This window comes from Vipera ursinii (genome assembly GCF_947247035.1).
Source record: "Vipera ursinii genome assembly, chromosome: 6".
In the NCBI taxonomy this organism is placed as follows: Eukaryota; Metazoa; Chordata; class Lepidosauria; order Squamata; family Viperidae; genus Vipera; species Vipera ursinii.
Window position 1 is genome coordinate 8,962,740 of NC_139515.1, and position 20,186 is coordinate 8,982,925.

The 20,186-nt window shown below is 42.7% G+C and overlaps 1 protein-coding gene across 2 annotated transcripts in view; it reads left to right on the plus strand.

Annotated features, from left to right (window-relative positions):
* Window positions 1-20,186, plus strand: part of CAMK1D (calcium/calmodulin dependent protein kinase ID) — a 175,439-nt gene that overhangs the window by 78,349 nt on the left and 76,904 nt on the right. For both annotated transcript variants that reach the window (XM_083366329.1, XM_083366330.1), the window contains exon 2: window positions 9,727-9,858. In XM_083366329.1, coding sequence (XP_083222455.1) covers window positions 9,727-9,858 — 132 coding nt within the window. The remainder of the gene's footprint in view (window positions 1-9,726; window positions 9,859-20,186) is intronic.

Sequence of the window (20,186 nt, forward strand, 5' to 3'; positions counted from 1 at the left end):
CGGCTCCATTTGCTCATGCGTGGCCCCATTCGCACATGTGCGCAGGAGGCCACCCATGCGCACATTTCCCTCTGCTGTTCCCTTTTCTTCTGGGCCGCTAAGCCATAGATTAGCCATACCCAGCAGCTGGAGACTAAAACATATGAGGAACGGTTGCAGGATAATTTTGGGAGTTGAAGTCCACGAGTCATCAAAGAGCCAAGGTTGCCTACCCCTGGTGTAGAGTCTCCTGCTTCAGGAGGGAATTGGCCCTTCCAACTCTATTCTCTAGTCCAGGGGTAGGCAACCTTGGCTCTTTTATGACTCATGGACTCCTGAGCCAGCACGGCTCAGCTTGGAAACCTCTCCCTTTCCCCTCAGCCTGGCTGGCTCAGGAATTCTGGGAGTTGAAGCCCACAAGTCATAAAGCAGCCTAGGCCTAGGCCAGGGGTTGGCAACCTTGGCTCTTTTATGACTCATGGACTTCAACTCCCAGAATTCCTGAGCCAGCATGGCTCAGCTTGGAAACCTCTCCCTTTCCCCTCAGCCTGGCTGGCTCAGGAATTCTGGGAGTTGAAGTCCATGAGTCATAAAAGAGCCAAGGTTGCCTACCCCTGGTATAGAGTCTCCTGCTTCAGCATGGAATTGGCCCCTTCCAACTCTATTCTCTAGTCTATTCCAAATTCTGTTCTAATGGTACGTGGGAAAGAGCTTGGAAGACAGGACAAAGAAAAGATGATGTGATAGCAGTCTTCCAGTACTGGAGGGGCTGCCCCAGAGAGGAAGGGGTGGACCTCTTCTCCAAAGCACCAGAGGGCAGGACAAGAAACAATGGACGGAAACTAATCAAGGAGAGAAGCAACCTGGCATTAAGGAGAAACTTCCTGACAGGGAATACAATTAACCAGTAGAACAACTTGCCCCCGGAAGTTGTGTAGGTACTCCATCACTGGAGGCTTTTAAGAAGGGACTGGAGAGCCATTGGTCCAGAATGGCATAGTATCTCCTATTTGAGGAGGGGGTTGGACTAGAGGACCTCCACGTTCCCTTCCAATGCTTTTATTCTGTATTCTGTATTCTGATTGGTCAGATAAAAGGAAGCATCGCCATCAGCTGCATAACAGGCACAGAAGGAGATTCAGAAGGGACCGTCCCTAATTTCTCAGGCTGTAAAAGAGACAGCGGGAGATTTGTACTTTCAGTCTGGCACGATTGTGTTAATTCAGCTTTACAGTAAAATATATTTAGCTGATCCGGTCATATTTACTGTCTTGTGTAGCTGGTAAGGCTGACGCCATATGGGAGCTGAACAATGGTGTCTCACCATCATTTCCAAATCAGCATTTACCTTCAAGGCTGATATTCAGTGATACTGAATGCACACTCATCTAATAAATACTTAATATGTATTTGTTTTTTTAAAAAAAAAGATTCTCCTTTCTTTTTTTTCCTTCCTACGTTTATTCTAAGGACACTGAAGCTAGAAGTAAAATGAATTCAGTTCACTGTTATTTCTGCAAAAAGCAATCCAGTTCTTAGCTGCAGGCCTTTCCCGCCCCCCCCCCCCTATTACTTTGAAAAAACATTCACTGAAAATTAACGCAATCGCTTATTTTACCTGTTGGAACACTATTTATGCAATATAAGGGCAGCCATAGGATAGAGGACAAACAAAACAGATCCCGGACAGACATAGTATTCAGCGGCTAATGGAATTAACATGGGTGTATTGACTGGATATCAGAAATGTCCACAGGTGGACCTGGCTAAAAGAAATACTAAGAGAAGAAGTTGAGTTGAGTCCAAAATTTTTCCTATTGGGCATAACAAAAGAGAAATACCCCAAAGAAGAGCTGTATCTGATGATTCATATTATTACAGCAGCAAGAATGTCATTTGCCCAGAATTGGAAAAAGAGTGAAATTCCAGTAGAAAACGAGGTCATAAGGAAAATTTGGGAATACGCAGAAATGGATAAATTAACTTTGGAAATCAAAAATAAAGATCAATCAGGTTACTACAAAATTTGGAATAAGTTTTATTTTTGGCGGGAACAAAAGGAAGGTCTCTATTAGAATTTATAGATCGGTCGATTGCTCTAAGTATTGTATTATTATATATAATTGATATGTATGTTAAGTGTATTTTATGTGTATATGTACATATGTGAATATTGTAGACAAGAAGGCATGTCAGTCCGTTTGTACCGTGTCCAATGTTTTAAATAATAAATTTAATAAAAATTTTAAAAAAAGAAAAGAAATGTCCACAGGGTACAGCCAAAAAAGTCCTTTGGGGTCCTTGGGGCTTTCTAAGCTTGGTGGTTTTCTCGCAGACATTTCATGACCCAGCTAGGTAATATTTTCAGGGCTAAAAGGGAGTGAGGTTTGGTCCTTTCGAACACTGATGATGTTCCCTAGTTGGATCATGCAACATTTTCAAGAAAACCACTCAGTTCAGAGAGCACCAAGGACCCCACAGTCCTTTTATTCTTCCCCCCCCCCTCCTCCTCCTCCTTTTGGCAAACCTCACTCCCTGATGCTGTTCCCTAGTTGGGTCATGAAATGTCTGCAAGGAAACCTCCAAGCTCCTCCTCCTCTTCCTCCCCTCTACAAACCCCCCCTCCCTTCTAGAACAGATGATTTAGCCTAATTGGGTCATGAAACATCTGCAGGAACACCACCCAGCTCAGAGAGCACCAGGGACCCCGCAGTTCAATCTTGAGCTACAAATATTCTCTTCGATCAGCAAAACAGTGAAAACGATGTGCCTGCATCAGGGCAATTTAAGCTCCATGCATTTTTCTGTGTAATGTGAGAGAGGCACAGCAAAAGCGTCTTCACAGCCACTGCCTTTTTTTTTTTTTTGACCAGCCCTACCACAAACTTGTTAGCAATGTGGCAAACGAAGGATTTCCTACCCGGAGGAAGATCTACATAACTTAGAGCAGGCCAGTGCTTTGGCTTCAAAAGCAAAATGGGGCTTCGGAGCACGTGGGAATGTGAATGTGGCATTGGTCAACTCCAAACACAAACCCAGGAGAAGACCCAGTTACCAAAAAGTGCAACCTTTTCCTTCGGAACCCAAATTGTGTATCGCCCGAATATGTGTACATTTGATCCTATCTGCAAAGCTGTGAAACCAAATGGGCACTGTTGTGACGAAGGAGGTGGCGGTGCCGACAAAACCTTCCTCTCTTGCAGAGTTTGACTTACAAGTACTCCTCAACTCCCAACCATTTATTTAATGAGCCACGTTACCAGACAAAAACAGGACTTGCCACCAGTCCTCACACTTAAAACTACTGTTGCATCCCCGGGGGGGGGGTGACGTGATCAAAAGTCAGGTACTAAGCAACCAGCGTGTATTGTATTTCTGAACATGTTCGGGGTTATTTGACATAGGTTTGTTGGTGGTAAACACTTCTCCCCACCCTAAACTCACGAAAGCGTGATTTCAACCACAGTTTTCAGAGAAGGGTTAAAACGGGACAACGACTCATATCTCAGTATGTGGTAAAAAAGCCGCCTGACTAAATAGGCTCTCATAAGGCATACCATGCATAAGTCTGCATAATATGGACAGTAAGTCAGAAAATGGACCAAAACTACAGGGCATGGAGGGAAGACAATTAATGTTGCACACATTTTCCCAGAAGGCCACCCTTTGAATACTGCCTCCAGTTTTGGTCACCCCAATGTAAAAAAGATGCTGAGACTCTAGAAAGAGTGCAGAGAAGAGCAACAAAGATGATTAAGAGACTGGAGGCTACAACATATAAGGAACGGTTGCTGGAATTGGGTATGTCTAGTTTAATGAAGAGAAGGACGAGGGGGGACATGATAGCAGTGTTACAATATCTCAGGGGCTGCCACAAAGAAGAGGGAGTCAAGCTCTTCTCCAAAGCACCCGAAAGCAGGACAAGAAGCAACGGATGGAAACTAATCAAGGAGAGAAGCAACCTGGAACTAAGGAGAAACTTCCTGACAGTCAGAACAATTAACCAGTGGAACAACCTGCCTCCAGAAGCGGTGAATGCTCCAACACTGGAAGTTTTTAAGAAGAGACTGGACAGCCATTTGTCTGAAATGGTATAGGGTTTTCCTGCCTAAGCAAGGGGTTGGACTAGAAGATCTCCAAGATGTTATTCTATTCTTAGTATATTTTATTAGCAAAGAGAGCCTTCCTTGGGAAAAGCTGAATGTGGTTGCACTGCGAACAGCCAGAAGATACGTGGTTTTATGAAAGAGTTGAGGTTGGGGGAACCCAGTGTTACGAGAGAATAAAAACACCAGACAGCAGATAGCATAGACAGTGTATTTTGACACAAATGAATATTTATCATGGCCATCTATCCATCTATCTGTCTACTATTTATCATCTCTATGTCTATATCTATATGTCTACCTATCTACCTGCCTGCCTGCCTGCCTGCTTGTCTGTCTATCTATCATCTATATCTCTCTACCTATTATCTCTCTCTCTCTCTCTCTCTCTCTCTCTCTCTCTCTCTCTCTTTATTTCCTGTTTCAGCCTAACCGAAGGCCATTGACAGGCAGTAGTCACAACAGTGACAGCTCATATTTGTGTAAATTTTAGATTGCTAACAAAGAATTAAGAATATCAGTCTCCCTCTAATTCTTTGTTAGCAATCTAAAATTTACACACACACACACACACACACACACACACACACATATATAAAAAAGAGGAACAAACAGTCACTACCATATGCTTCTCCCAGAAGAAGGAAGCAGAAGCCACCAGCCTGATGATGACGGATGGGATTTCGTCGAAACGTTGCTTTTACACCTTCAATTCTACGTGGGGAAAAACCCGAATAACCAAAGATCCACATACAAACACCCGCGAAAACCTCAGAAAACATATATATATATATATATATATATATATATATATATATATATATATATATATATATGGATCTTTGGTTTTTCGGGTTTTTCCCCGCGTGGAACTAAAGGTGTAGGAGCGACGTTTCGACGGAATCCCATCCGTCATCATCAGGCTGGTGGCTTCTGCTTCCTTCTTCTGGGAGAAGCATGTGGCTGTTTGTTCCTCTTTTTTAAACTGCCAGAGGGGGTGTGTTCTGTGGGTGGAGGTGTGCTCTGATTGGGTGGGGGATAAAGTGTGTTCTGATTGGGCGGGAGTGTGTTTTGAATGGTGGGTGTGTTCTGATTGGGTGGGGGTGTGTTTTGAGTGGATGGGCTGGTCTCAGCTGCCAGCTTTAGACCTGAGCTGGTGAGTTGTGCTGCTTTTGTTCGGCTTCGTGTTTGTGGTGGTGCCATGTTTTTATAGTGGGTGTCAGTTTGCTTATTGTGTGGTTTGGAGGGGTTTAAAGTGGCTGATGTTGCAGCTGTAGTTAGGTTTCTGTTTTGTGGTTGTGCCTCGTTATCATTGTGGGTTCGGATTTGCTTTTTGAATGGTTGTGTGGTGGTGATGTCATGTGGTGTTATCATGAGTTTGGGTCTGGTATCATTCTTGGTGGTTGGGACTCGTCTGTCAATCAAGGCGGGTTTCCAAATGGTTGGTAGGCGAGAGGTATCATCTCGTTTGTTCATGCTGTGGGGGCGTTTTTCTATCTCAATGGCTTCTCTGATTATTCTGTTGTTAAAATGTTCAATTTTGGTGATAGTTTTGGTTTTTTTAAAATCAATTTCATGTCCCGTGGCTTCAAAAAAAACAGAGGAACAAACAGCCACATGCTTCTCCCAGAAGAAGGAAGCAGAAGCCACCAGCCTGATGATGACGGATGGGATTCCGTCGAAACGTCGCTCCTACACCTTTAGTTCCACGCGGGAAAAAACCCGAATAACCAAAGATCCACATACAAACACCCGCGAAAACCTCAGAAAACATATATATATATATATATATATATATATATATATATATATATATATATATATATATATATATATATATATTGTATATATATATATATATATTGTATATATATATATATACATATACTGTATATATACATATATATATATATACATATACTGTATATATATATATATATATATATATATATATATATATATATATATATATATATATATATATACTGTATATATATATATATACATATACTGTATATATATATATATATACAGTATATATATATATATCTGTATTGCTACAGTGTACAGGTTTGATAAGTCACCGAGAAATCAATGTGTGCCCTATTTTACCAAATTCTTCTTTGTGTGTTTGATTCCTCCCTGGATTTAGCCGCACCGTTCCTTTGACAACTCGCTTCCTTTCAAGGCAGCCCTTGTCAGTTTGCCAACGCCTGTTGTGTCACTAGACCTGTGTGAATCTCAAAAGGGCAGAGCTTAGTCATGCTGGAAAATCCCTCGGAGGATGTCACAGATGCAAATCAGGTGAAGAAAAGGATGTCAGAAAGTTGTCTGGCCTTAATGAGATACTGATAAAAAAAATGGAAGTGAAGAATTTAAAGATAAAACAGGAGGCGGGCGAGGTGTAAAGCATCATCTTTACCCTTTCGGAAGTAACTAGAATAAATTTGGAAGTGCTTTGAAGCTGTTTAGCCCACTGTTGGCAAAAAGTGTCTACTTGAGAGTCTCACACTCTGATAGGCAAAGAAGTCCTCCAGGTGACCCAGAGAGGGAAGCGTGTGAGAAGAGAAGGCTTTCCCCCTGTTTTTTATCTATTTGGAGTTTGATGGCTACCAGAAACCATAAAGAAATCAATTGATCCTGAAGGAAATCAACCCTGACTGTCCTTTTGAAGGTCAGGTACTGAAGTTGAAGCTCAAATACGTTGGCCACCACGTGAGAAAGCCCTGGTGTTGGGAAAGATGGAAGGCTGAAGGAGAAGGGACCGCCAGAGGAGGAGATGGTTAGATAGGGTCACGGGATGCAATGAACATGAATTTGAGCAAACTCCAGGAGAGAGTGGAGGAGACGGAGACCTCACGTGCTATGGCCCATGGAGTTGCAAAGAGTTGGACATGATTTAGCAACTGAACAAGAAGAAGAAGAAGCCATAACGATGTCTTACATGCCAGGACATTAACATATGTTGACGCAATTGGGGTACTTTTGCGTTATTTGTTTGATGTCATGGTATGTGTGATGTCACTTATTGTGAGTGCCTGTTCCTCTCCTGCCCAGTTGTGGCTTGATGTTCTGTTTACTATGAAGTTGAACAAGCAAAAGTAAGTTGTCTCCTTGCATTGTGCACAGTGTCTCTCACACACAAAATGTTGATAGATACACTGTCAAATAGCATGCCCGTCAGTTCAAAAATGAAAAAGGAGCTCCTTTGCTCTATATTTACATCACTTTTAGCACTGGAATGACTTCTCACATCTGGTCAATTGACCTTGAACACAGCACAGGACAGTTTCCCGGGAATGTATCCCTCAGTCTGGGCTGTGGGTCAGAAATCTTGATTGACTGACCCAGACAGAGATAAGTCTTAATATGGAATGTGTTCAGACGTTTTTATTAGGATGAGATCACACCAGGTTGCCCAGCCAAGTCTGGAAAGGATTGCTGTGCAAAGGTTCCCCTTCTCTGCCCAATCGTAATGGTATGTGGAAATGCTGGCATTTGTTGTTGGGATGTATTTCTATGTGACAACTATAATAGTATTCAGCCAATAGATAGCAGCGTTTACAAGTTTGGATCTATGGTATATACCAAGGGTAGGCAACCCTGGCTCTTTTAGGACTCGTGGACTTCAACTCCCAGAATTCCTGAGCCAGCTATGCTGAGGGAAAAGGGAGAGGTTTCCAAGCGGAGCCATGCTGGCTCAGGAATTCTGGGAGTTGAAGTCCACAACTCATAAAAGAGCCAAGGTTGCCTACCCCTGGTACATACTCTATGCTCTTTTGTTCTAAGTAGAGTTTCCTGGTACAATGAAACAGTTGAGCAGTAAAGCACATGGTGACTGTACTCTTGTTTTGCTCTGTGGTGCTATATATACAGTAAACAGAATTTCTAATAGGGAATGACCTTGGGATATCAAAGGAATATCTGCAGACTAGAAAATATCGAAGCAAGCTTCAAATGGTAAATGTCTTAGAAGAGGCCAGAACTAGTTTCCTGGACATCTGTTAAGATGCTCAGTCATCCAGGTCATAGTAGTCGCAAAGGTGCTTTTTTCTTCAAAAGGCCATTAGACTGTGTGTGTTTTTTCCCCTTTGGGGAAGAAGAAGAAAACGTTTTATTTCCCACCCAAGAAGCTTCATCAGTTCTGATGGTGGGGGAATGGAAGGATAGGTTCTGATAAGATGGGTGGGGGGGGGAATGGAAGGATTATATTTCTTTGCAGTCATCTGGTTGTTGGTACTCTCTCTGAGAACTCTTGAGGTCACTTGGGGGTTGATCTGTGCCCTCAAGGTCACCTGAATTAGGGTGCAATTGGTTGTGGAATCTTCTTGGAACTGCTGCAAGGGTTGCATTGTAGACAGATGGTGTCTTTAAACCCCGCCACCCCCCCCAATTTGTTGAGGGAGGGCTATTCAATTCTTTGACCCCTCTTTCAAACCAGCGGTCCTCTCTGTCCAAAATGTGGACTTTGTTGTCTTCAAAAAGAGTGGCCTTGGTGTAGCTTTCAAGGTACAGATGGACTGCTGAATCTTGTCCTGTTGGGTTTGTTCTCCTATGTCAGTGGTGGCGAACCTATGGCACGAGTGCCAGAGGCGGCACTCAGAGCCCTCTCTGTTGGCACATGTGCCACCACCGCCAGCAGCAGGTCCATCAGAACACTGCTGCCACCCGGAGCAGGAGTCCCACCCAGCACAAAGGAGGCGAAGCGGCCAAGTAGCAAGCTCGAGTAGAGGTGGTAGAGCAGAGGTCACCAACCATTGTTGATTAGTGCCTGCGTGATACTCACTAGCCCTGCCTCGTTCTTGCATGGTGCAGCGCCTTGTGCACCCCACAGTCTGGTGGCCATTTTTGAGCCCCCCCTGGTTTTTGCATGCCAGAAGTGGCACTCAGAGATATCTTCCTGTCCCCCCCGCCCCCACCACAATCCTGATGCGGCCCTGGCACTTTGCGATAAATAAGTGGGTTTTGGGTTGCGGTTTGGACACTCGGTCTCTAAAAGGTTTGCCATCACTGTCCTACGTTATGCCATGCGTTTATGAAGTGGTTGTTTTGTTTCCCCAATGTTCAGATCTGCACATGTCTCTTTGCATTGTAGTGCATATAGCACATTGCTCAGCTTGGGTCTGGGTGCTTTATCCTTGGGGCAGACAAGCTTCCGCCTTAAGTGTAGTCTTGAGTTTAAAGTGTAATTGTATGTTGTGTTGGTTGAAAATCCTCCTGAGCCTTTCAGATATTCTTGCAATGTATGGAACAACGACGTTGCTTCGTATGTTATTCTCTTCTTTCTCTGTTGGGGGTGGGTGGGTGGGAATTTGATGAAGGCCCAGTTAGGATAACTACAAGTTAATTCTGAGAAATTCAAAATTCTGAGGAATCCCTGAGAACTTGTGGTTATTCTAACTGGGCCTTCATCAAATCCAAAAAAAAATCCAAAAAAAAAAAAGACCCAGCAAAGGGGGTCTTTCTTCTGCGTTGGGCAAGACGTTTTTCGAGAATCAGTACAATATGCGCTCCGAGACTTCGGATCGTGTGGACAAAACTGCATTTGGTGCTGAAAAAAGACGGATCGTGTTACTTACGTTTGGCTTTCGGCACATACAAGTTGAAATGTATGTTTTGTTTTGTTTTTGTTTTTTTGCAGTGGTGCATTTTCTGAAGTCGTCCTGGCCGAAAACAGGAGCAGTGGAAAACTGTTTGCAGTGAAATGCATCCCAAAGAAAGCCCTGAAAGGGAAGGAGAGCAGCATAGAGAACGAAATTGCTGTTCTGCGAAAGTAAGCATTGAAAACAATCATTTATTTGAATGGTGGTTGTTTTAACTCACTTCCAGACGTGGCGCCAGATGTGAACTTTCTCACCTCTGCTGAATAGATGTTCTCCATGAGTTGGTAGGAAACTCAACAGAGGTAGGATTGGGTGCTCTCACTGATGGGAAGTTCATGAAATCGAACATGTGTTTAGTTTCATACACATGACCACACGGGCCGCTCTCGACTTATGATCATAATTGAGCCCAAAATTTATGTGGCTAAGCGAGATATTTGTTAAGTGAGTTTTGCCCCCTTTTTTGACCTTTCTTGCCACAGTTGTTAAGCGAGTCACTGCAATTGTTAAGTTAGGAACACAGTTGTTAAGACAATCTGGATTGTCAGAAGGTCGCAAAAGGGGATCACGTGACCCAAGGACAGTGCAACCATCGTAAGCGTGAGTCAGTTGCCAAGTCTCTGAGGTTTGATCATGTGACCATAGAAATGCTGCAATAGTTGTAAGTGTGAAAAATGGTCATAGGTCCATACAAGACTACCTGTGTTGTGTTTGGAAGCTCTGACACAGGGTTCTGAGTCAACTGTAGCTTCAGTGCTAAAACCTGGAGATAATCTGGAGCAGTCTTACTGGATGAGGCAGTCCTGCCCCCTCTGTCCTTTCCTCCTTCACCTGGTAGGAACATTAGTAGAGGTGTATTATTCCACTGCTAGTTTCAAAGCTCCAAACAGCAACTATGCAGGAGGAGCGGCAGAATCTGGAGGTGGAGTCAAAAGAGGCATCAACCTAGAATCCCTATGTAGTCACAAGTGAACTAAATTCAACTCCCCTTGAATTCTCACTTGTGTGAGCAGAGGACACTCATGCGCAAAGCTCCATTCACACAAATGGAGCTTCGTGGCGCGTGCAAGCGCCCTCCTGCTCGCGCAAGTAGAGCTTCACAAATGAATGAGTGGACCTTTACATGGGCGTGCTTGCCCATCTCTCCCACGGCCCAGTTTCAAACAGGCTGCAGCCCAGTAGTGTGTTGCAGCTGGGGGGCGGGTTGGGGACCTTCTGTACAGGAATTAAGATTGAAGCTTCAATTGGCTATTCAACCCGAGCCTGAATACATCCAGCAAATTCCAGCTGGACTCTGCTGTCCAGTAATTTAGATATTTACTTGGTGGCCCACCCTGGGTTGATTTCTTTAAAAAAGCAGATCTTGACTGGTAAAGGACCGCTTATCCTTGTATATGATCCTTCTGATTGAACGCTCGAACTAAGGACCATTATCTATTCTTCCCTGTGGTTTGAAAACTCTTCTTTTGTTGGCGCAGCTTAGAAATCTTGTTTTCTTCTATTATTTTCCAGCCCACTTCCTCAAAGAACATTTTGAATGTTCTCTCTGCCTTCTAGAGTATTAGCTACCCCACACACAGTCATCTCCTAAGAAACCAAGATTTCAAAGCAAGCTCGGACGGATTTACCATCCTTTTTGTTCGGAGTCCTCTTAATCTTTTGGTTTTTCATTTCAGCCATGATTGCCAACTGTAAATTCATGAGATAGGACAGCGGCCCCCAACCTTTTGGGCACCAGGGGCCAGTTACGTAGAGAGAGGTTTTTCCAAGGACCGGAAAGGGTGTGGTTTTGTGTGCTGCCTGCATCCCACGGATGGGGCTTTGCTTGTTAGTGTGGACCGGTTGCTGGCATGCCGTGGCCCGGTACCGGTCCACAGACCAGGGGTTGGAGACCCCTGCTCCAGACAATTTATGAGAGTTGTGCTCGATTGAACAACAGACAAAGAAATATTATATTAATATGACTATTATTTTTAGGAATGTTGGGGAAAAATTATATATTTAATTGTTATCTATCAAAACAATAAGAATTATATTAAACTCAATGTTTGCAAAAGAGGATATTTTGGGGAAAAAGAGGAAATTAACTAAAACCATTATGTGGATTATGGATTATAGAAATCAACTGTTAATGATTGTTTTACAAAAGTAACCCAGACAACACACTGTTCACCAATTATTGTGGTTTATGTTTTTTAAAAAACCAATAAAATATATTACAAAAATAAAAGAAAAGAAAATTATTTGGCTGGATATATTTGAGCCACAAATACTTCCGTTCGTAATAGGTCCTCCTTTATTTTTAGACTGCCTTGTCCTTTTAGCGCTTCCTTGAATCTTGTCACACCATAAATAAATAGTTTAACAACCCATTTCTAGAGATAAAATGAAACAAATCCGGTTGAAATCTTAAAGGACACTTTGCAACCTGCTAATTGAAAACAGCTTCGGGCTCCTGTAGGTTAACCTGAAACTAGATAGGACATAAGATATGTGTTAGACAGCATATATTTGATCATTAATACTGGAGACCTGCAAGATAATGTGTTTTCACAGCAAATATTATGCACTTCAACATCCAGAAAGTATACAGTATAGTGTAATTGATACGGTACAGGTTAGTCCTGGACTTATGACCGCAATTGAGCCTCAAATTTCTGTCGTTAACTGAGACACTTGTTAAGTGAGTTTTGCCCCATTTTACAACTTTTCTTGCCACGGTTGCTAAGTGAATCACTGCAGTTGATAAGTTAGTAATGCAGTTTGTTAAATGAATCGGGCTTGCCCATTGACTTTGCTGGTCAGAAGGTCCCAAATGGGGATCACGTGACACACACACACACACCCCGGGACACTGCAACTGTCATAAATACAAACCAGTTGCCAAGCATTTGAATTTTAATCACATGATCATGGGGATGCTGCAAAGGTTGTAACCGTGAAAAACGGGTCCTAGGTTACATATTTCAGGGCCGTTGTAAGTTTGAACAGTCACTCAATGAACTGTTGTAAGTCGAGGACCATTAGTACTGCTTTTTTCCCCTTTTTAAGCCAGCATATTGAATACTTCTGTATTCTTGCTTTAATTACTAGCGTGATCCCATGTTTGAACAGTGTGGCACGGTAAATGCAGAACAGCTTGAAGAGATCTTAGGTGAGACAAATTCAAATAGGGGTATGTATAACTGAAGCAGAGATAAATGGAAGCTACCTGGCTCAAAATTAAAGAAGAAACCAAGTTTTTAAAAAAAACGCAACCCGTTAACTTTACAGCACAGGTTTGGCCTCGACTTACAACAATTCATTTAGTGACCGTTCAAAGTTATAACGGCATTGGAAAAAAGTGACTTATAAGCATTTTTCACACTTATGACCATTGCAGCATCCCCGTGGTGGTGTAATTTATATTCAGATGCTTGGCAACTGACTCACATTTATGACGGTTGCCCGGGCCACATGATCCCCTTTTGCGACCTTCTGACAAGCAAAGTCAGTGGAGAAGCCAGATTCGCTTAACAACCTGGTTACTAGCTTCACAGCTGCAGGGATTCCGTTAATAAATGTGGCAAGAAATGGGGCAGAAATGGGGCGAAACCCCCTTTAACAAGTTTCTCACTTAGCAGCGTAAATTTTGGGCTCCGTTGTGGTGTATGTCGAGGACTGCCTGTACTCTAAAACGAAGCAAGGGAATTGGGATGTTTATGGAGATTCTCTTGTCATTCAAATCATGGTTGTCCCAAAGCTGCTTTTTTTCCCAAAAGGCAACTGAACTTTCTTGAATCAACAGTCCATCTTCGTTTGAAAGACAGTGGCCACTCTTTTGAAGACAGCAAAGTCCACATTCTGGACAGAGAGGGCCGCTGGTTTGAAAGAGGGGTCAAAGAGGCCGTCTAGGTCAAAACTGAACAGACCTCTCTCAACACAAGGGGGAGGGATACAACATCACCTATCTCCAGTCCACAACGCAGCCCTTTCAGCAGTTCCAGGAACTGCTGAACTGGTGACCTTGACGACACAGCTAAGCCTCCAAGTGGCCTCAATGACTCTCCTAGAGAGTATTAACGACCAGATAACTGCAAAGAACATAAATCCTTCCATCCTCCACCATCCAGTCAGAGCTGAAGAAGCTTCTTGGATGAGAAGGGAGAAGTCTTCAGGGAGAAACCAAGAAAGTCCAGTTGCCTCTTGCGAAAGCAGCCTTGAGACCTTCCTTATATTCTACTGATCTTTGATGAAGGTTATGTCAGAAATGTCAAGAACCACTCAGAGCCCCTGCTCTTCTGAAATCCATGACTGAGCACGCGTCTCCTTGAAGGACTTAACTGTTGTTCCCAAGGATTCCCAAAGGAGTGGGTCTTTGACACCTAGATGTCCTCCATACTTTTACAGACCTCCAGGTTGGTCCAAAGCATGAGTCACAGGATCTGAAGAAGCATCTGATCCTAAAGCAATGCAGAGCTGGTGTGGGAGAGAGAGAGAGAGAGAGAGATCCAGCTAGCATTTGTTCTTCCCCTGAGCGAGGACACGAACCGGGAGTTGCGTTGACTTTCTACCTTTCAGACATGCCCGAGAGAATTGCCTATGTTTTAATTGTTTAAAAGCCAAGCTTGCTCAGTACACCCCAGAGGCCTCTTTCCCTGAACTTCTTGAAATGGCTGCGTAATCATATACATGCTCGAATGGAGAGCATCCCCATGGCGGGTGCATCACTATATCGTTACAGCTCTTGCACATCTGACAATCTGAGAGGGATCAGAAGCACAAAAGGGATTTGGAAACTGACTGGGCTCTTTTCAGAAAACCGGACTGGAAAACAAGGCAGAAGCTGAGATAATTTCAGCAGGTCTGAGTTAGCTTTTGAGTCATCTGGGGGGGGGGAATAGCAAAGAACAAATGTGATCCCTGATTGTGAAGCTTTCAGCAGGTGCATTTTCTCCATTCAACAGCTCCAGAGAACACAAACCTAATTTTTAAATACGCACAACAGCCATTTCATGTACTTTCTCCTGGCCTCTAATCAAATTATCTTTGGCTGCTTTGTTGCATAATTGTTGTTAGGACCATCAGCTCTAATTGATGTTGGTCGATGAATTAACCTCATGCTGAAATGGTTCAAATATATATTTCGTGTATGCTTATTGTTTGCAAAAATAGAAGTGTGCAGCTATTTTTTTTTAAAGGATTGCTTTAGTGCAGGGGTGTCAAACTCAATTTCATTGAGGGCCGCATCAGCATTGCAGTTGCCCTCAGGGGGCCGGGTGGGTGTGGCCAGGGTGGGCATGGTCTAGTGGGTGGGTATGGCTAGAGTGCATATGGCCTACTGGGTGGGCGTGGCCAACTCTACATCGTTCGCATCAAGGGTGCCTATGGGGGCCTGGGCAGGAGTGGGACAGATCTGAGGGTCTTTGGCAAAAGGAGGGTCTCTGGGTCAGGGCCAAGGCAGTGGGGGCCGTTCCCTCCCTGTTTCCAGGATGGCTTCGCGGGCCACATGAAACCACTTCGTGGGCCGGATCCGGCCCCCGGGCCTTGTGTTTGACATGTCTGCTTTAGTGAAAGCATCTGATCAAAGGAAACAATGATATACAATCCCACTTAGAATCTCATGCTTACTGGCTCAGTTTTCATTAAAATGTTGGACGTTGTAGCCCCTGTAACCGAGGAACAAAAACACAGGGAAGATTTATTTAAACTAGAATCATGGATTCTTAAAAAGCAATCGCTTTTTACTTTCTTCTGTTTTTTTGTTAAAATATTATTACCCATGAAACTCAATCAGCACAGCTGTGTTTCTCTTTAATGGGATTGTTGATTAACTTAATTGGGTAATGTGCCCAAGGAACTAAATCTACAATGAACATCTACAGTTTTCACAAAAATAAACTTAATTTTAAGTTGCTCACTTCGTCAAGTAAGACAGATTTGAAATGGGACAACTTCCCGCAGCCAACGAACCACGGACAACTCACTGCGGGACAATTTAACAATTCAGTGTAATTATTTAAAATAAATAAAAATTATTTTAATTTGTATCATTCACATTTCATTCTGTCCCTCCTTTTGCATCCTTTCTTTAATGATTCTGTTCCACCATTTCTTTGATATTAGGGTAACTCTTGTACCTCAGCAAGTTGTCCGTGGCAACTTGTCCGTGGTGACTTGTCCATGGTGACTTGTCCGTGGCGACTTGTCTGTGATGACTTGTCTGTGGCAACTTCTCCGTAGTGACTTGGCCATGGTGACTTGTCCATGGTGACTTGTCCGTGGCGACTTGTCTGTGATGACTTGTCTGTGGCAACTTCTCCGTAGTGACTTGGCCATGGTGACTTGTCCGTGGCAACTTCTCCGTAGTGACTTGTCCATAGTGACTTGTTCATGGTGACTTGTCCATGGCAACTTGTCCATGGCAACTTCTCTATAGTGACTTGTCCGTGGCGACTTGTCTGTGGCAACTTGTCCATGGCGACTTGTCCATAGCAACTTGTCCGTGGCAACTTGTCCATAGTGACTTCTCCATGGTGAGTTGTCCGTGGCGACTTGTCCATGGCGACTTGTCTGTAGCGACTTGTCCGTGGCAACTTGTCTGTGATGACTTGTCCGTGGCAACTTGTCCATGGTGACTTGTCCATGGCAACTTGTCCATGGTGACTTCTCTGTAGTGACTTGTCCGTGGCGACTTGTCCGTAGCGACTTGTCCATGGCAACTTGTCCGTGGTAACTTGTCCATACTGACTTCTCCATGGTGAGTTGTCCATGGTGACTTCTCCATAGCAACTTGTCCATAACGACTTGTCGATGGCTAGTTGTCCATGGCGAGTTGTCCATGGCCAATTGCCATCGACCCAGATAGATTGCATGCTGCCATTTCTTCAAGGGACCAAAATGAGAGTGTGGGCATTCTACTCCATTAAGGCAGGGGATTAAAATCTCAATTTAAGTTAGTCCATTGGGATTCAAATATTAGCCCTGTAACGCTGCAGATCTTATGTGTTATATAAATCTTTAAATCTTGCCTCCAGTTGTGGGTGCTCCATCCCCCTGGATAGACTGGACAGCCATTTATCTGGGATAATATAGGGAGTTGCAATAGAAGATCTCCATGGTTCCTTCCAACTCTGTTATTCTATTATGTTCTGGTTTGACAACTTTCTAGTTGTTTCCAGGCAAACCTTTAACCTTGTTAGACACCAGATCCAAACTGATAAAATTGCCCAAATTATTACGAAAACAAGTTGCAAAGCCTTGACAGTTTTGGAGACCTGCGCAAGCTTTGATTTAATGAAAGCTGAGCTCTGGAGCAGACTATTTTAGTTGACTGTTAGAAGCTGGAGCCTACCAGAAAAAGAAAAAATGGCCAAGATATGAGATTTGTCTTCCAAAACAGAACAGAGCTGAGATATTCTTGATAGCAGTAACAATATTCCCTGTACTTTTCTTCTCTTTTTTACTTCATGAGGGCGAATTTCTATTAATGAGTCCCGCTTTCATCGAACAAAGATGAGGAAGTTTTGCTCTCTGTGGATATTCTTCAAATGAACTTATTTCTTCGGAGAAAATTTGGGAAAGGTTCCCTCCGTGTCTGTTGCCATCTAGTGACAAAACAGAAATAGTTCAGTAAACTACTATTGATTGAAACCACAATCTCTGTTGACTCTTGAATTTCTGGATGGTCGATACACAAATATCAGCTCGGCTTTCCCGTCATCAACTTTCCCAGGATCCTTTGCGTTGCGTCCTCCTTTGCAAAAAAATTTTTTTTTATAAAGTCACAGCTTGTCCTCAACTTACAACAGTTCGTTTAGTGACCATTCAAAGTTACAACGGCATCGAAAAAAGTGACTTAGGGCCGTTTTTCAAACTTACAACCGTTGCAGTATCCCTGTGGTCATGTGATCAAAATTCAGAGGCTTGGCAACTGATTCATATTTATGACGGTTGCGGTATCTCAGAATCCTGTGATCGCCTTTTGGTGACATCCTGATAAGCAAAGTCAATGGGGAAGCCAGATTCACTTAAGAACCATGTTACCAATTTAACAACTGCAGTGATTCACTTAAGCACTGTGGCAAGAAAGGTCGTGAAATGGGGCAGAACTCACTTAAGAACTGTCTCGCTTACCAGCACAAATTTCGGGCTTAGTTGCGGTCACGATTTATTTTTATTTTTTATTTTAATCCCATTTATATCCCACCCTTCTCCGAAGACTCAGGGCGGCTTACAATCTAAGAAGCACAAATCAATGTGCTTAGCAATAGCCTTCATTCTATGTATATGCCTGCTTATTATTAGGGCTTTCGGGGGGCCCCAAGCGGCATTATTACAAAGTCAGCTTAATTGCCCCCAACAATCTGTGTCCTCATTTTACCTACCTGGGAAGGATGGAAGGCTGAGTCAACCTTGAGCCTGGTGGGATGCGAACCTGCACTAATTGCAGGCAGCTGGTGTTACTTAAGGAGGCATTAGCCCACTGCTCCACCAAGGCTCTTGGTGATTTGAAGACTACCTGCGTAAGGGCGGATTTAATGTGGATTCTATCCAGTTTTTATACACCCGTATGAGTAAGTTTCTGCTTCTAGTATATTCTGGTATTGTACTTTTATTGGCCAGGTTTCTTCAAAGTTTATAATTGGACAATCTGAAATTGCTTCAGTTATTACCGCTAGAAAAGCAGATTGCAGCCTTAATTTTCTCTTCTTTTGGGCAGCAATGACAACGTTTCGTTTGCAGCGTTATTTGGCCTTGTTTTCTTTTAATGTTGCACTTGGTGAGGTTTCTTTTAGAGGTCAACGGGGGTGGGGGGGAATGACAGAAAGTAAAATTTTAGAATAAATAATTTTTCCGTAGCTGGGTTTCAGAGACTAAATAGAGGGAGAAGAAGCCTGGAGCCCAGCCAAACTGTTTGATGAAACTAAAAAAAAAAAGTATGATTCTTTTTTAAATTGTAAGGCAGAGCTTAGTACAGTTGGCATGTTGTCCAGGAAGTCTGAAAATCCGATATATGCTATATGATGCATGGAGTCACTACGTGTGAGTTGGGTAGCCATATTTATCTGATAAGAAAGAAAAGAAAGACAAGAAAGAAAAAGAAAGAGAACGAAAAGAAAGAAAGAAACAAAGAATGAAAGAATGAAAGAAAGAAAGAAAGAAAGAAAGAGGAAGGAAGGAAGGAAGGAAGGAAGGAAGGAAGGAAGGAAGGAAGGAAGGAGGAGAGAGAGAGAGAAAGAAAGAAAGAAAGAAAGAAAGAAAGAAAGAGAAAGAAAGAAAGAAAGAAAGAAAGAAAGAAAGAAAGAAAGAAAGAAAGAAAGAAAAAAGAAAGAAAGAAAGAAAGAAAGAAAGAAAGGAAGGAAGAAAGAAAGAAAGAAAGAAAGAAAGAAAGAAAGAAAGAAAGAAAGAAAGAAAAAGGAAGGAAGGAAGGAAGAGAGAAAGAAAGAAAGAAAGAAAGAAAGAAAGAAAGAAAGAAGAAAGAAAGAGGAAGGAAGGAAGGAAGGAGGAGAGAGAAAGAAAGAAAGAAAGAGAGAAAGAAAGAAAGAAAGAAAGAAAGAAAGAAAGAAAGAAAGAAAGAAAGAAAGAGGAAGGAAGGAAGGAAGGAGGAGAGAAGAGAAAGAAAGAAAGAAAGAAAGAAAGAAAGAAAGAAAGAAAGGAAAGAAAGAAAGGAAGGAAGGAAGGAAGAAAGAAAGAAAGAAAGAGGAAGGAAGGAAGGAGGAGAGAAAGAAAGAAAGAAAGAAAGAAAGAGAGAAAGAAAGAAAGAAAGAAAGAAAGAAAGAAAGAAAGAAAGAAAGAAAGAAAGAAAGAAAGAAAAAGGAAGGAAGGAAGGAAGGAGGAGAGAAAGAAAGAAAGAAAGAAAGAAAGAAAGAAAGAAAGAAAGAAAGAAAGAAAGAAAGAAAGAAAGGAAGGAAGGAAGGAAGGAAGGAAGGAAGGAAGGAAGAAAGAAAGAGGAAGGAAGGAAGGAAGGAGGAGAGAAAGAAAGAAAGAAAGAGGAAGGAAGGAAGGAGGAGAGAAAGAAAGAAAGAAAGAAAGAAAGAAAGAAAGAAAGAAAGAAAGAAAGAAAGAAAGAAAGAACTGAAAAAATCAGTTTGATACAGTGGTTAAAGACACCAAGCTAGAGTTCAGAAATTTATAAATTCTAGTCCCATGTTAGACATAAACTATCTGGTTGGCTTTGGGCCAGTCACCCTCTTAACCCTAAAAAGAAGACAATAGCAAGCCACTTCTGAAAATGTTGCCAAGAAAACTGCAGGGACTTGTCCAGGCAGTTGCTAGGAGTGACTCAAAGGCACAAGATAAGTATATTTGAACAGCAACACATGGAAGGCTGAACTCAATTCATAGTTTGCCCTGAACTGCAAGATGGGGGGCAGATAGATAGATAGATAGATAGATAGATAGATAGATAGATAGATAGATAGATAGATAGATAGATAGATATAGATGGATGGATGGATGGATGGATGGATGGATGGATGGATGGACGGACGGACGGATGGATGGATGGACGGACAGA